This window comes from Cydia amplana, chromosome 19, assembly GCF_948474715.1.
Source record: "Cydia amplana chromosome 19, ilCydAmpl1.1, whole genome shotgun sequence".
NCBI lineage: Eukaryota > Metazoa > Arthropoda > Insecta > Lepidoptera > Tortricidae > Cydia > Cydia amplana.
The window spans coordinates 10,670,251-10,688,313 of record NC_086087.1 but is presented as its reverse complement, the minus strand read 5'-3'; the positions used below and the strand labels follow the sequence as shown (position 1 = coordinate 10,688,313).

At 42.7% G+C, this 18,063-nt stretch overlaps 1 protein-coding gene across 1 annotated transcript in view; it reads left to right on the top strand.

Moving 5' to 3' along the window:
- Positions 1-2,258: 2,258 nt before the first annotated feature.
- The window catches only part of LOC134656989 (oxysterol-binding protein 1), a 44,369-nt gene continuing 28,564 nt past the window's right edge, over positions 2,259-18,063 (top strand). Inside the window, exons 1-5 of the mRNA XM_063512554.1 lie at positions 2,259-2,500; positions 5,529-5,717; positions 6,957-7,061; positions 8,631-8,787; positions 9,578-9,734. Coding sequence (XP_063368624.1) covers positions 2,355-2,500; positions 5,529-5,717; positions 6,957-7,061; positions 8,631-8,787; positions 9,578-9,734 — 754 coding nt within the window. The 5' untranslated portion in view covers positions 2,259-2,354. The remainder of the gene's footprint in view (positions 2,501-5,528; positions 5,718-6,956; positions 7,062-8,630; positions 8,788-9,577; positions 9,735-18,063) is intronic.

Below are 18,063 nucleotides of genomic sequence, written 5' to 3'. Positions count from 1 at the left end.
TACGACTATTTGTTTAAGCGCGAGGTATCACAACTCCTCCATTTTTGAAAATTTCCAAAAACGAGATCGACAAAAAAAAATTACTCATAGAATCTGGTCACAAAATTTCACAAGAATCGGTTGAGAATTGTGACCTGTAGAGGAGAACATCCGGACATACAAAAGCAAAATGCCCGAGTCAAAACGTAGACCTTCGCTACGCTTCGGTCAATTAAACCACCACAGCAGCCGATGCCACCATAGTTTTGATTGTAGCCTCCAAAAGTTCTGTGCTAACGACGTTTGTAAGTGTGAAGCCACTTTCACACAATATAACGGTTTTGGGCTGTTGAATCTGATCTCGGCGACTTCTCGAATAAGATGGTCCAGCTTGACTCCTAGCGTTTTCTGCGGTGGAGTGTGTTATTTAAACATCATAATTTCATAGAGGTTTGTTTATTAATTCATTGAAGATTAATAAAATTTAACGAGCATTTCTCAAAAAAAAACAGATTTCCTTACACATTTGGTAACAAAAAAGGAATGTTTCATACAAACTGTCTTGGACATTTTGGGAAATATGGTGGAAATTGTTCAGCTTCATGTACTTTACCAGCATACTAATTTTTATAGAAATCTAAGATCATCGAATGTACAAATTATTTGAGAAATGCTCAAACCATCGCTTATAAGGCGTGCCCAGACGAGGACAATTTTTCGACAATCTGATGAAATTGTCCGATTAAATGCGGGTCCAGTACAACAATGCGTACAGGGTGGTGTTCGGGCTGCCGTGCCGCGACACTGTAGCGCCTCGGGTATGTTCACGGAGGGACGGATCGATGGCTTCCACGCGATCATCAGGAAGCGGTGTAGCTCGCTGTTGAGGCGGTGGCGCGCCAGCTCCAATACCATGCTGTGCACGTTGGCCGACCGGTGGGACTCACCGTGGCTGAAGCACTGGCTACATGCCCCAGTGTGTCAGAATTTATTTTAAGATTATGTTTGTACTCGTACTAACCCTAGCTTTAAAAATTAGTATTTATGTTACTAACACATTATGGACTTTTGTTCGAAATAAATGATTCAATTTCAAAAAATAAATCAGGACGTGCGGACGCATACGCCAATTTCGCTCGCTGATTTCAATCGCCGATGATGACCAATATTACCGATAAAATGGAGGTGCTGACGCAAGAATACCAATTTGTGCCTCCAGTATTAGACTTTGGGCCCTTTAGGGGCACTTTTTTAATTTAGAACGCTCCAATCATCATCTTCCTCGCGTTGTCCCGGCATTTTGCCACGGCTCATGGGAGGCTGGGGTCCGTTTGGCAACTAATCCCAGTAATTGGCGTAGGCACTAGTTTTTACGAAAGCGACTGCCATCTGACCTTCCAACCCAGAGGGTAAACTAGGCCCGTATTGGGATTAGTCCGGTTTCCTCACGATGTTTTCCTTCACCGAAAAGCGACTGGTAAATATCAAATGATATTTCGTATATAAGTTCCGAAAAACTCATTGGTACGAGCCGGGGTTCGAACCCGCGACCTCCGGATTGCAAGTCGCATGCTCTTACCGCTAGGTCACCAGCGCTTCTTTAATAGAATGCTCCAATATCGCCATAAAACTGAAATTGGTGATTAAATTGGAGATCGACGCCTATTTCTTTTCAGATCAAATCGGTCGATTTGATCATCCCGTCTGGACTCCGCTTAAATAAAGTCGGCCCAAGCTACTAGCTAGGTCAAGCAGATCTTGTCAGTAGAAAAAGTAATTTTATATGGGACGATCACCCTTTGCGCCTACATTTTTCAAATTTGCCCCCTTTTTCTACTGACAAGATCTGCTTGACCAGCTATACCTCTGCATGGCATTTGAATCATTAAGTATTATACATCGTTGATGTCAAATTTAATAAAAATAAGACGTTTTTATTGACTCTATTTCTCACTTTGTTCTATTCAAGTCGGTGCAAAATTATCATCAAAATCTGGGTTAAATGCAAAAAAAGGCTGGTAACATTCATGCATTCAAATTAAATTAAAAAATAAATAAATGAACGCATCTTTGTAAAGATCTTGAAAAGCGTTCGAATACTAATGCATGTAATTCTATTTATATTCATAAATAAAATAATAAAAATATTAACATATGTTAAAAAAAAAAATTATTGAAGGGCTAATTATTTGTATATTCCCTTAAATATATCATAAGACTCAGTGACAAGATAATAGTAAATAACTTGCAAATGATATTGACATTTTGTGATGTACGTTCATAATGTCACCAGTCTACTGATTATGGTGGACGTGGCCTAGGTGGTGAATATTTTTTGTTGTATTATGTTTTCATCGTCATAATATAATAAGGAAATGTCTGAAGCGATTGTGCCCAAGGGTCAGCCGACTCCCGGCGGCGATCCTGAAAAGAAGGGGTGGTTGTTCAAGTGGACAAATTACTTAAAAGGTTATCAGCGACGATGGTTCGTGTTATCGAATGGATTGTTATCTTACTACAGGTAAACGCTACTAATAACTCTATTGTTATTCCTCTTCCTACAATAAGAAATCTAAGTGTTAGCTTGTAATAAGTTTCATAATCGGTATAATTCTGATACATAGTACGTATCCGGTTCTTATTTTGTGCTTATCATTTTCACTCTAACTAATGACATTCCAATGTTTTTTCCTATTTTTAGATAAAACATAGCTAAAAGTTGACAGTCGTGAAGTTTTCTATATTAGGTCGCAGCATCCGTAGCCCCATTATGCGGCAGTATGGGCAACTGCAGTGATTAGGCAGTTGTTATCAATAATTGATAGGCCATGCATGGGTATCCTTCACTGCCCATTACTCAAGTCTCTTGGCATGTTAATGAGTTTCATTTATTATGATCTGTGTATTTATTAGTACTTCCAATTGGCAATGAGATTGTTATGGAGATTACAATTCTATTAAGTATGTAAATGATTTAAAATTTATGTACAATACTTGTCTCTCATTTTGTTGCAAAGCGAAAATCAGCTGGGAGATTATGTATGACTTTTTACTACTGGCTTACTTAACCAATCATTTCTGCTATAGTTTTGATTGAAACTCTTAAGTAAGCTTTCATGATCTTTATCATATTTTTTGAATCCATGGTTCAAAAGTTACGAGGGAGAGACACCTTCATTTTTTGGTTCCTACATTTCTTGGTTACCCAAGGTGTCAACCAACAATTTCAGTAAATGTCAGGAAATAATAGATATTTAATTTATTTCATGCCTCCTCCTATGTGTACATACAAAATTTATAATATATTTATAGTATGTCACTGCAAAATAATCTGGTCGTAGCATTATCAAACAAGATGAGTCACAACCATTATCTCTCAACGGCAATTATGTAAGATACTAACAACTCTTAATTATACTGCGGCATTGAGTAAAGTCCATTTACACATACATAGTATTTACATAGTTTTTTTGTGATAATGACTTAGAGAATTCATTATAAACATCTAACGGTTATGACCCCATGACTGGATAGAATGCCACAGATACTTGATAAAAATATGATCAAAGATGTTTAGGTGTACCTATTTAGAAAAGTTTATTTAGGTTTTTTATTACATGTGTGTATAAAAAAGATACATTTATTCATTTTAAAATCATCAAAACTTTAACAGGTTTACAATTTTAATGATAAAGGACTTCCAGGTAATTCCTCCCGCAATTTCATAATATTGAGTGAATTTTTGCATTCCCCAAGAATCTGGAGTATTTAGAAATAGTTTAACATCTGTTTCAAGTAAAACAAAAATCCTTGTAAGCAGAAAGTCATATATAGTTATAAAAACCTGTCTATAACTATACTAATATTTGTATCTTGGATATATGTTTGTAGATAAGCAGTGTTTGGATTTATTTAATAAATCATGAGATATGATAGTGTTTCTGAAGAAACATTTTAATATAAACTTTTGTAAGGAAAAGTAATGTTAGACAATGTAATGTATTGCTTAAACACATCAAACATCATCAAACATCAACATTTATTCAGCAAATAGGCCACAAGGGCACTTTTACACGTCAACATGGAATTTACATACAGCAAAAAAAAAACAACACAAACATGTTCTACTTAAGGAGATGCTAATTGTGATAATGTCTGCTGCAGCTTGGTTAGCACTGCCGGGAATCTTATCAGCTGTATAATATAACCAGTTCTTATGCTAATTAGGTACACAACCAATGAATGGTATGGTGTTGACTGTCGACAAATTTAAATTTATTAATATAAACCGCCCAAGGTCGAGTTTTTATATTTCTTTGGAATAGAGAGATAGAACTATAGTTTAATAAGCAATGAAATGTGGGGATTTCCTCATGCTGGGGGAAGCCCATACGTTTATTAATTCATTAGGATTCCATACTGGTTGACCTTGTTGAATTCAAATTAAGTTATAATCACATTTTTAAGAATCTTCATAATATTTACTATGTATTTTTAATGTTCTATGTATAAGGCCATTAGGTACTTACGTACGTTTCGGTGCTATGTACACTACACACTTCTTCATCTTGCTCGCGTTGTCCCGATTTTGCCACGGTTCATGGGAGCCTGGGGTCCGCTTTGACAACTAACCCCAGGAATTGGCGTGGGCACTAGTTTTTACGAAAGCGACTACCATCTGACCTTCCAACCCAGAGGGTAAACTAGGCCTTATTGGGATTAGTCCGGTTTCCTCACAATGTTTTCCTTCACCGAAAAACGACTGGTAAATATCAAATGATATTTCGTACATAAGTTCCGAAAAACTCATTGGTACGAGCCGGGGTTTGAACCCGGGACCTCCGGATTGCAAGTCACACGCTCTTACCGCTAGGCCACCAGCGCTTAGGTACTTACGTACGTTTCGGTGCTATGTACACTACACACTTATACTAACAAGTAATTTAAGAAGCTTGTATAAGTGTAGAACAAAAATTCATTGATTGTATAAAATGAGTAAAGTCTAAGACATAAATCTGCGTATTTGGCAGCTGATGTAGATGGCGCTGTACGGCTCCTTCTTCTTCTTGTTGTTAGGGGCTATATAAGGCTCCAAAGCCTATGTATCACTGCGACCATCCCTGATCTATTGTGATCGCCACCTACTACAACTCTCGATGCAAACCTGCAACTTCAAACAGCTGCAGGATCTTTTTGATCTCGAGAGACTTTAACTCTTCCGGGCGCAATGTGTGTTCGCCCAGGATTAAGTCACGAGTAGGCATTAGGCAAGGGCACTCTGTGAGGATGTGCAAGGGCGTCTCCTCTTCCTCCATACAGAGTCTGCACCGCCCCATGTCACGTTTCCCCATGGTGTGCATGTGCTTATTTAGGCAGCAGTGCCCAGTAAGCACCCTTACCAAGTTGCGCAGTTGGTTCCTAGACAGCGCTAAGGCGTTTGGCTCCTTACATTATATGGTAACTCTGTCAAAAGTTGATGTTTGACATTCCAGTGACCTGTAGCAATTTCAGCTTAAAATTAACTAACGAAAATTTTCCAATCGTTCCAGAAATCAAGCAGAGATGGCGCACACATGCCGAGGCACCATCTCTCTGCTCGGCGCCCTGATCCACACGGCGGACTCCTGCACATTCGTGATCAGCAATGGCGGCACGCAGACCTTCCACATCAGGGCGCACGACGAAGTGGAGCGGCAGAGCTGGGTCACCGCGCTGGAGCTGGCTAAAGCCAAGGCCATGTGAGTGGGACAGCCTGAGACAAACTCTCGCTCTGACTATTGCCGAGGCACCATCCACATTCGTGATCAGCAATGGCGGCACGCAGACCTTCCACATCAGGGCGCACGACGAAGTGGAGCGGCAGAGCTGGGTCACCGCGCTGGAGCTGGCTAAAGCCAAGGCCATGTGAGTGGGACAGCCTGAGACAAACTCTCGCTCTGACTATTGCCGAGGCACCATCCACATTCGTGATCAGCAATGGCGGCACGCAGACCTTCCACATCAGGGCGCACGACGAGGTGGAGCGCCAGAGCTGGGTCACCGCGCTGGAGCTGGCTAAAGCCAAGGCCATGTGAGTGAGACAGCCTGACACATACCATCTCTATCTGACTTGTACATTCGTGATCACTTGATCAGCAACGGCGGCACGCAGACCTTTTTCTCATCAGCTGGGCTAGCACATGATTGGCGCGACAGTATCTCGCCCGCGAGATAGATCAGATACGACTACCCGTCCCTTATTAATTAATTCAGATACAGTTAGAAAAAGAGCGAGAGATACTGTCGCGCCCCTCCTGTGGTATTAGGCCTACAGGGCGCACGACAAGGTGGAGCAGCAGAGCTGGGTCATCGTGCTTCGTGTGAGTGAGACAGCCTGAGATAAATGACTTCTGCACATTTCCGATAGTTATCCCAGTTCCTATGATATTGATTTCTGCGAACAATACGATTGTCATTCAGTCATTAAAATTCTTATTTTCGTGTAAAATGTTTAATAATTTTTGACTGTTTTCACCCTTTTCTCGGCACCCCAGTATTAGAAATTTTATACTAAAGGAAAAATAGAAAATTTTACCCTTCCGGCAGGACTGGAACCCGCGATCTCTGCAATACCTGCATCCGTGCAGAGGTCGCGGGTTCAAGTCCTGCCGGAAGTGTAAATTTTTAACAATAAAGACACTAGTAATACTAATCAAAAACCTGTAGACAACCAATAACCATAGACTAGGAATCCTCTAGACGGAGTTTAGAGCAATTATTTCATGAAACCGATGCTGCCAAAAATACTGGGGTGCGGGGGACGAGGTGAGCGAGTCCCGTGCCGTGATTGGTCCGTTCAGACACGGACGTCACACAAAGACACGTTGACTCGAAAATGGCGTAAAACTACCGTATATTTGTGGCAGAGGGTATAGCGCTACTATACGTCTGGAGGATGTCTTGTCTGTGCCAATAACTAACCAATATATTTTTTCTAGTCGAGCACAAGAGTCAGACGATGACGAGTCGGACGGCGGGGCGGCGGCCTGCGCTGAAGGCGAGAGCGAAGACGCGGGCGGCATCGCGCGCGAACTAGCTGCCAGGTGTGTTTCCTTCTTTATTATCAGTGATCGGGGATTTCTATGCCACTTGGGGTGAATGACCTCAATCATTATGCTAGTATGGATATGCCGCGGGAATCCGGGATTCGTGTGCGATATAGGAGAGTGTTTTGGCATGTTACTGTTAATCAATTAATCATGCATTGCATATATTAATAATATTAATAATTGAAAATTTGATTACAGATCAATTGAATATATCAATAAAGCCACTAAGCTCGCATTACCTTAACAGTTTTGCATTGCCTTTCAACGACCGAGTCGAGACCCATGTTTTTTACAGTCCTTTATTTTATAAACGAATTACCAACACCGAAATAGCGTTTACTTTTCGAACAGTTTTGTTCCTATCGCGGGCCAAGTGGCGTATCCATATTACCATTTCGACTTGATATCCCGCGGTGTGGCATAGAAATCCCCGATCACTGTTTATTATGACTGGTTTTCATTTGACGAGCGCTGTCAACAAGCAATCATCATCGTTCTCATCTTATTGTGATACAATACAATACTCTTTTCACACCTCCTATTCGGAAAAGAGCTTTTTCTTCCCTGCTAGGAGGGATCAAAGTGGCACTTTTCCTCCCTGGTAGGAGGGATCAAAGTAACACTTTTCTGTTCAAGCACACTATTTTTACATTATTTTGCACATTATTTTTTTAGCTTAAATAATCTGTTTAAGCATCGGATTGTGTCAACACTAAGATTTTTTTATTTTCCTCATAGTTGTTCCACATAATTTACAAGAAATGTACAGTAACATAAACAAAGACAATAGGGTATTTGGCTGTATTTAAAATAAATTATTTTACACCATACACGAAATAAAGCACCAGAAGATTAATAGAGAAACGTTGACAGCAGTTGTTTTTAGACACAATAGTTATTTGTACAACAAGAGATCAAAGTTTGATATTTCTTAGAGTGCTTATTTTGATTCCCGTGCAAGCGAAAGATTCTATACTAGAATCTTGAATCTTTCTTGATATATTAGAATCTTAGCGTAGTAAGGGACTCAAAAGCGCACGAGATGTAAATAACTTTGATCTCGTGTAGTTCACAAAACTTTTCACCTCAGAAGTGAGAACATATTAGAGAACCCGAAAAATGTATTCCTTCTTCATCACTTGCCTCTATTCACTCATGTTTTCTTAAGATATACCAACAATTAAATTTTCACCTCAGCAGCTCGAACAAGGGTACTTTGCTACTTAAAATCGCATTTTGCTTATTTTGTCTCACTCAGTGAGCAAAATGCGATTTTGCTCAATGTTTTTAAGTAGCAAAGTACCCTTGTTCGAGCTGCTGAGGTGAAAATTATATTACATATAAACCCGTATTAAACTATAATAAAGAGTAGGTAATTTGATTGTGTCGTCACATGCTAGTGTTTCATATAAATTCCATAGTAGCAAAACCGTTTTGACAGTTCGAAAAAAGAAACCGATTTGATTAGTAGTCATGCAAATACCCTATTGGATAGAGGTAGGTTGGGTTGGTGGTAGAGGTTAGTGTAATATTAATTTAGAATGTCAACGGTCCCTGTTCTAGATTCCACGACCTCCGCACCTGCTCGGAGCTGGTGGCGCGGCACGGTTCAGCCCTCCAACGGTCTCTGGTGGACCTGGAGATCCCACCCTCAGACACCACCAAGCAGGTGTCCGAGCGAGCCACGCTCTTCCGGATATCCTGTAACGCCATGATGAACGTGAGTACTCATAATCTGCAAAATATGTCTTCTTTCCGCAAGAAAGTGCAAAATTGGAGGATAAAGGATTAAGGTACCTCACCTTATTTGAGGTAGGATACACTGGTATAGTTTGTAGCTTTCTAATAGACCCCGAAGGCTAATCCTATTGTCTATTGTTCAGTAAAACCGCACGTGCTACTTACCTGCAAAAAAGGGTCCTAATTATTCTATTAGGCACCTGAGCGCGGGCTAGTCCAACGCTCAAAAAACCAGTGTAGGTGCGCTCTCCGATAACGCGCCTTTGTTACGCATCTCGATGGCACATTTTAGACTGGTTCTGTAGCGTTCGACTCGCCGGCACTCAGTAACCGAAGTACCGATTTTTTATGCAGGTGGTTGTGGCACGTGGCACGAGCGGTTTTTCTTAACAATAGACAATAGGATTAGCCTTCAGGGTCTATTAGAAAGCTACAAACTATACCACCTCATTTTTGTGAATGAACCTCATTTTAACCTTATGAAAGCCACGCTTCTAGTGTGTTCCAACACGAACGTTGGTATTGGGCCGTAGCTGTAGCCGTGCGCATCAGTTGACGTCTTTGGCGGTCAAAGCGTGAAATGTCCTACTTAACAATAATCTTTATCAAACTTGACGTAAATACCAATGGCGTTATTCATAAACGGCTGCTAACTTAATCAGTAGATAATCGTCGTTTGTCCCTATCTGTCGTTATGCCATAGAGAGTGACAAACGACAACTGATTAACTTAGCAGACGTTTATGAATAACGCCGTAAATGTTTGTGCAGGCATGTTCAGAATTCATGAGCGCAGCGGCAGCTTCAAGCGCGCGAATGTCGCGCGCCCTACAACACGAGCGGGATCAGAAAATGCGGCTCCAAGAGGCGGTAGAGCAACTCGCCAGACAACACGACAACTTGGAGAAGGCCGTCAGTCATCGCACAGGTCAGTCAACAGTAGTTAATGTGGTTATATCGTCAGCTGACAACCAAAACTCACTAATAAAAACTATTAAACAAAAATCAACCTTCGGTACTGGTACCATTCTATGGCTCTGAATTGTAGTAGTAAATAGTGAGTTTTGTTTGTCACCTAACGATATTCAAGGGTAAGTAAAGTAAATTTCATGTAGTGGATTAGTAGTGTTAGACAACAAAAGTGATATCAAAAGTTGCGGCTTCAAGACTTCCAAGAGGCAGTAGAGTAACTCGGCAGACAGCACGCCTACTTAGACAGTCAATATTAGTTACATTCAAGAGAAGTAAAATATTTTTTTGTAGTAGATTAGTATAGTGTTAGACACCAAGAGCGATATCAAAAGTTGCGGCTTCAACTTCAACACTTCCAAGAGGTGGTAGAGTAACTCGCCAGACAACACGACAGCTTGGACAAAGCCGTCTCTCACCGCACAGGTAAGGAATATACTCTATTCCTACATTCCAGGTAGTAGTGCTAGTTGATGATATATATGTCGCGCCTTACAACACGAACGAGTTCAAAAGATACGGCTCCAAGAGGCAATGGAGTAGTACCAAACAAACACTGGATTACCCAACTGATATATTGGATGTACCGCCAGACTACCGCTGATAATTATATAATTATACATTAGGAGTTACAATTTGAAAATGGTAGGTACGACATGCTGTAAGGACGCTCAATATTTCTTAAGTCTAGGTGCATGCATTTTATACTTATAGCCAAAGAGTAAAGTATAATAGGTACCTACTTATAGCAGTAAAATCTATATTTCTAATGTTATATTTTATCGATATTTATGCAATATAAAATATAATAAATTCATGATTAAGTTGAATACCGAGTTTTAATTTAGTTTTGCGAAATAAAATGTTTTGTCCCGAATTTCTCCAAAATGGAATGGGTATTTGGGGTAAATGTGTTTTGTAGCCTCAGCTAGCTCGGGGTTCGTTGATTGAGGGCTAAGTTAAGTGGAAACAACACAGATATCGGTATAATCGTGTATTCTGCTAAGTACTTTCACGGGTATAGGACACTTATTAGAATTAGCACTTAAATTACTGTTGTGATTTACAAAATAGGATAGTCACGTTATTACTCGTATCGCGTCGGTTGCCGAACTGCGCGGGAGCGGCGTGTGCGGATCTGTATCCGGTCGCTCACGCGCGGTGCGTCGCGATCCGGAGCCGTGATTGGCTCATGCGGTGCAGCATTGAAATGGTCCAATCCGCGAGTTTCATTCGGCCGGGCCGACGTTCGAGGTTGGCGCGTTATACACTCCCCCTCCAAGTTCCCAGAACGACCCGTTGGGGACTTGGTAACACTAACATCTCGCGCTAAGTTACGAGGGCGACCACGCAGTCGCCGTGGTTGGACAGGCACCGAAGGAATACCTTGACCTGGTGTGAATGGTGTCAAATCAGAACTATGGTATTTACCCAGGTCGGTATTGGTTTGAATGTCGGATATAACATAAGAAGTTGGACTAATTACTTTACTAATGCGATAGGGACCATCCCGTTTTGGCATGAATTTCTTCGTTAAACCTTTAGAAGCGTTACTAAGCAAATGAGTGTCTACCAGAACTAGGTCATTAACGCAAAACGAAGGTGACTGCCGTCGGTGCTGGTCAGCGTCGCTTTTCTTATGGTCCTGCTGGCGTTCTGCTTTCTCCTTGATAACATCCCAGTTATCGATAAACTTCTTCAAGTAAGGAGTTATTTGTGGCAGAAAGTTTTCTTTTGATAGAATAGCCTTTAAATCACGTTGAGCATCAAAAGGAGTCCTCATCTCTCGAGCGAACATCATGTGAGCTGGACTGCATCCAGTAGTGGCGCAAAGAGCACTATTCATCGAGAACCTGATCGCTGGCAGGAACTTGGGCCACGCACGATGATTGTTCTTCACTAGGATGGAGAGTTGAGTTTTGAGGTCTCTATTCTTGCGTTCTGCAGGATTGGCCTCAGGATGATAGAGTGGTATTAAATTCTGCTTGATCCCCAGCAAGAACATGGTCTGCTGCATCACAGCTGAGACAAACTGAACTCCGTTGTCTGAAATGACTCTTCTTGGGAATCCATACCGTAGGAAGTACTGCTCGATAAGGGCTGGAGCGCAGACGTCTGCTGTCGCGTCCTTGAGGGCTATCAGCTCCACCCAGCGTGTAGCCGTGTCCTCGATGAGCAGCACCCATTTCTCTCCATTATCGCCTTCAGGTAGAGGGCCAAAGAGGTCTATGGCTAGTACCTCTCCTCTTTGATTAAGCACTGGGGTCTGTAGTAGTCCCATAGGCTTCTGGTTACTTATCTTGTAGCGTTGGCATTCTTCACAGAGTTTTAGATATTCCGTGACGTATTTGCGCATTCCTGTAAAGTAATACTTTTGACAGATGCGTGCGAGAGTCCTTTCTACGCCCTGATGACCTGCTGTTGGGGCGTCGTGGTACTCTTTTAGGACGGCCTCCTTCATAGAGTTAGGTACTACCAGCTGAGCTTCCTCAGACTCAGAGTTGGGATTATAATAGTAGAGAACCCCTTGGGCCATGACATATCCTCTCTCTAGCCATCTGGTTGAGTTAATGAGATCAGAGTCTTCCAGGTCTTGAACAATCTTGGCGACTTCTGGATCTTCGAGCTGAGCAGTACGTAGTTCCGTCGGGTTAACTTGTGGAATATCAATAATAATAGAGCAGACTCCACATTCTTCTTTGGAGTTTTCATCGCAGACCGGTCGACTCAATGTGTCTGCTATGACATTGGCCTTGCCAGGTGTGTATTCATATTTGATGTCAAAACCTTGCAGTTTAAGTGCCCACCGGATAAGGCGACCACTTGGTGACTTGTGAGTCAGCAGCCATTTCAACGGCTGATGATCCGTCTTCACTAAAACTGTATGACCATCAATATAGGGCCGGTACTTCTCAACCGCCCAGATCACAGCCAAACATTCCCTTTCCGTTGTGCTGTAACGGCGTTCTGCTGGAGTGAGCAGCCGGCTGGCATACTCAATGGGACGCTCATCATGTCCTTCGCCTTGCATAAGGCAAGCTCCGAGGGCATAGTTGCTCGAGTCAGTCCGCAGAATAAATTGTTTGCTGTAATCCGCTTGCACCAGGATTGGAGCAGAAGTTAATCTGGTTTTGAGCTCCGTAAAGGCCTGTTGTTGCTCGTTTTGCCATTTCCATGGTTCATTTTTCTTAGTAAGCTTGGTAAGCGGCTGAGCTACCGCTGAGAAATTTGGAACAAATTTTCTGAACCAAGCGCAGGTTTGAAGAAATGTCCGGAGATGCTTGAGATTATTTGGCTCCTTCATGGCTAAAATAGCTTCAACTTTCCCATTATCTGGCTTTATACCGTCAGGGGTGATGAGGTGTCCAAGGTACTTGACCTCTTTGCAGGCAAAAACACATTTCTCTCGGTTTGCTCTTAAGCCAAACTGACGTAGTCGGTCAAACACAAGTTGCAGGTCTTCCAGGTGTTTCTCGAAACTGTCAGATATAACCAGGAGATCGTCCAGGTAAGCTAGAACCGTAGTATTTTGCAAGCTGGCACCGGATTTGAACTTATCCATCAACCGCTGGAAGGTGGCAGGTGCATTCTTTAAACCGAATGGCATCCGTACAAAACGGTAAGTACCGAATGGTGTGATCACTGAAGTCTTATCCCGATCAGCTGGATTCACACTTACTTGCCAGTATCCGGATCTCAGATCTATGGTACTTATGTAGCAATGTCTTCCTGTCGACTGCAGCAGCTCATCAATTAAGGGTAAGGGATAGTTATCTGTCTTTGTGACGCTGTTCAGCTTTCTATAATCAGCACAGAATCGGACAGTGTTATTCTTCTTAGGGACAAGAACTGCCGGTGAGGTCCAAGCAGATTCACATTCCTCTATTATCCCTTCCCGGAGCATCTTCTCAATCTCCGCTTTCATTATTTCCTTCTTTGCAGGTGTGAGCCGGTATGGAGGTACAGATATAGGTACATGGTCTCCTGTATCAATATGATGTTCAACAATTGGAGTGGGCGCTCCCCCTAGACTGAAGACTGCACTATTCCTCTCTAACACTTCGGCTAATTTCATCTTTTCACCTTCGCTGAGCATTGATCCTTCTTCAGCATGAAGTATATTGCTTGCAGCAATTGACAATTGCATTGGCATGTCAGATTCATACTGTATGGGATACCTCTCACCACCTGGAAAGCACCAAGTATGGGTGTCAAAGTCCAAGTCGAGACGGGATGCTTTCAGAAAATCAATTCCCAGTAAAGTTTCATTTTCTTCAGCTTCAGGTAAGATAAGGAACTCTTGAGGTATTACTCTATCCTTCACTTTGACATCTAAGGTGATTTTGAGCACATTTCTAACTTGAGGTATACCATCGGCTAATGTCACTCTCATTTGCTTCTCGCAGAACTGTTGCTTTCTCTCAAGTAACAGTGAGTAGAGCTTTTGACTAGCCAAGCTTCTCTTTGCAGCTGTATCCAATAAGGCAATACCTTGCATATCCAGGATTCCGATCCCTAAAATTGGCCGCTGATGTCTATTTGTGTATTCCTCATATGTCTCAAATAATTCCAACACGGGGTCCTCAGTGTCATTCTGGTCAACTTGGGTTACAGGTGCAGGCTCCTTGGAGTCCTCAACCTTCTGGTTTGTCCCTGAAAAATCCACAGCTGAAAATATAATTCCCTCACAAGGTTTGGTTGACATACTGGAATTATCTATACTGTGACCCAAAGATGACATACTGTAACTAGTTATATTGTGACCATTATTATTACTGTTATCAGCTGATTCGAAAACAGCTGTAGTCAACCTAGGTTTGGCGTCAATGACCTGCTCTGGCAGCACAGGGATGTTACAAATATTGTTTGACACGGTGCAAAATGACATTTCCTTACTATGGGAACTATTAACTTGCTTATCACTGTTATCAATAAAGGACTTTGCAAAAAGTGTGCACGATTGTTGAACAACTACGGGGTCGTCCTGGGAGCTGTCGGCGGCGCGGGGCGTCACCGGCCTTGCTACTAAACCGTCACCAAAGAAATTTGCAGGAAGTGCATGTTGAAAATCAGTGAGAGACAAAAAGGTCTCGTCAAGCTTATCATTTTGAACATTAGGTATAGTGATAAGAGAACTACTCACCGGGGAGAGCTTCTTAGTCTGCTTACCAGTGCCCTTTAACCCTGGATTGGACGAATCCATGCTGCAGTTGACAGTACAGAATGTAGAATTACATTTTTCGCAATTTATGCGTATAACGCCTATTTGACCACATCCATAACAACGTAACACGTTAACATCTGATGCGTTATTATTATTATCATTAGACGTGCTAGAGTCTTTATTTAACTTTCTACATTCTTCTTTTACGTGACCGTAACGTTTACAATACCCGCACTTCTTACTATACGATTTAGATTTCGCGGCGGACGCGGTATTGTTATTATCACTGTTATCATCTGTACGACGCGGCGGAGGCGCACGGGGCTCGCGGGGCGGCGGCGCGGCGCTCGCGCTCGCGGCAGCGCGCGGCGGCTTTGACACGACGGCGGGACGACTCGGCGAGGCGTGGCTCACGTTCTTGGAAGCGGCGGCGGCGGCCTTTGTATCGGTTGTACTCTCGTTCAACGATTCTTCGACAGCGCGCGCCTTTTGTAACAATATCTTAAACGTTGCGCACTCTTCCCTCTTAACACGTTTACGTATTCGTTTGTGTAGAAGTCCGTATACCATGTCTAACTGTATTTTCTCAGTTAACTCGTTGCGCGGCAATTTTGAAAACAGCGCTCGACACTTCGCGACGTAAATATGAGTGTTTTCGTCGCCTTGAGGTGTAGCAAATAAGTCGCGATAAATGCGCGGCGGAGCTCGATTGTCACCGTAGGTATGGCGCAAGCTGTCAATTACTTCGGCCCATGAAGTTGTCTCAGGTTTTATGCCCTGCCACCAATCTGCGGCTGAATGCGTTAATAGCATAGATAACCCTCGAATGGCGTTATCGTCCGAGATATTTGCACAATCTTTGTAGGCTTCAATGGCGTCAATAAAACCTTCGATGGACTCATCGGAATTTCCAGCGAATCGAGCTTTGCAGCGAGAGAAATTTCCTCCTTCTACTGGAAACGGTGTCGATGTAGCAGACGACGACGGGTGCCTAGTGGTCGTGATGACGCTTTCCAGCAGTTCCCTGAAGGCGTTGGTTTGCGACCGTTGTAACGACTCCACTAGCGTCGCGACGTCATCTCTGGTGAAAGAACCTTCACGAGCGGGCTCGACGTCCTCTCGCGTCGGCGTCGACACACGTCGATTTCTCTTTGATTTCGTCGGCATTTTATCACACTATATTGTTTATTTTAATGAGTCACGGCACAAAAAATCCACTTTTTCACTTAGCCTCACACTTGGGCAGCCATTTTGTAGCCTCAGCTAGCTCGGGGTTCGTTGATTGAGGGCTAAGTTAAGTGGAAACAACACAGATATCGGTATAATCGTGTATTCTGCTAAGTACTTTCACGGGTATAGGACACTTATTAGAATTAGCACTTAAATTACTGTTGTGATTTACAAAATAGGATAGTCACGTTATTACTCGTATCGCGTCGGTTGCCGAACTGCGCGGGAGCGGCGTGTGCGGATCTGTATCCGGTCGCTCACGCGCGGTGCGTCGCGATCCGGAGCCGTGATTGGCTCATGCGGTGCAGCATTGAAATGGTCCAATCCGCGAGTTTCATTCGGCCGGGCCGACGTTCGAGGTTGGCGCGTTATAGTTTTCAATATAGAGTGCGTCCATGCGCCGGTCAAAATTGGTCGGCGGCGGCGGCGAATCGGCGGCGTGGTCTTGAAACACCTTCGATTAATGAAAAAAGAATTCAAACCAAAATTTTACCGAAAAAACATGTTTTTGCTGTAAGAAAGTTATGAATGCATTTTTTATTTTCAAGGATAATTTATTGAATAATGGTAAGAAAAAAATTGATATCGTATAAACTGTGGATAAGCGGTATCGCGCGGCATCAGAGGCGGTCTTAATCATGGCGAGGCTTTGGCCGGAAGATCTTAGCGAGGCCCTTATCTTTTGTGCTAAGTTAAAAATTGCGGATTGACCGATTGACTGTATCAGGGAAACGTCTTGTCGACAGTCCAAAAAAAACGAGATCCGTCATTAACCAATATCGACCCAACAAAACCGATTTATGTCAAAAAGTGAGGCCCAACGCCGAGCTCCATGTAACACCAAAGACTTGATTTCGACGCCTGCCAATGCGAGGCCAGAGGATGAGCTGCAGGTAAGCATACAGCTAGAATCGAACGCCAAGTGTAAGCTTGGCTGACGGCTGAACGCCAGGAGCGCCGATTGCGGCGCGCTTCTGTGCAAGGCCGAGCTGCAAGAGAGCAGAGCGAGAGTGCAGGCCGATAAAGACTGAAGCCATAGTGTTAAAGATCTGGAGCTTTCCTGCGGGCGCATTCCATTCGTGCGACGCCAAAGGCCGAGCTGAAATGGAGCTAAGATCGGATAAGGACCAATGCTCAAGCGTTTTAAAACAGCCAAAACAGGCCGAAAGTTGAGCTCCGAACAGGGCCAAAAACTTGCAGGTTGAGATAGCGGCTTAATTCCATGCCAGCGATGCAAGGCCAAAGATTGAGCTGCGAGAGAGCAAAGCTTGAAATTTCAACAGTGGCCAAGTTTAATTGAGACCCGATTCCGACGCCCTTCCGTGCGAAGCCAACGGCCGGTCATTTGGACGTGGAAACGCTTAATATCTCAAAATTAACCCCATTTTATACCTTTTAAAGACGTTTAACCATGCTTGCAATGGTTAAATTCGCGGTAAATGACGGATGGTTAGCTGGCAAAATTAGTTATGCATTGGATCAGCAATCCAAAGATGTGGGTTCGAGTCTCACGTTAGCCAGAGTTGATCACAGTAAATTTTTTCATTGTGATTGTCATGTCTAGTGTATATATGTATACAATCTATAAATTGTAATGTGGAAACGTTCCACAATAAAAATGGAAGGAAATCAGTATGTTTATTACAAGCATATTGATGTTAAAATTGATATTAAATAATTTCGTTTCCCCAAGACTAGTAGCGCGGTTACTAGATAGATTAGTTTGCATTTGCCTTCGATATTTTTGAATTATATGGGCCTAAAATACCTTTTGAATGCTTATAAACTATTCGAAGTGGCGCCGTTAATGATCTAAACTCGATTAAAAATATATTATCTGATTCTGAAAGTAGTAGTAACTACCAAGGTCACGCCGATGCCACGCCGATAGCGC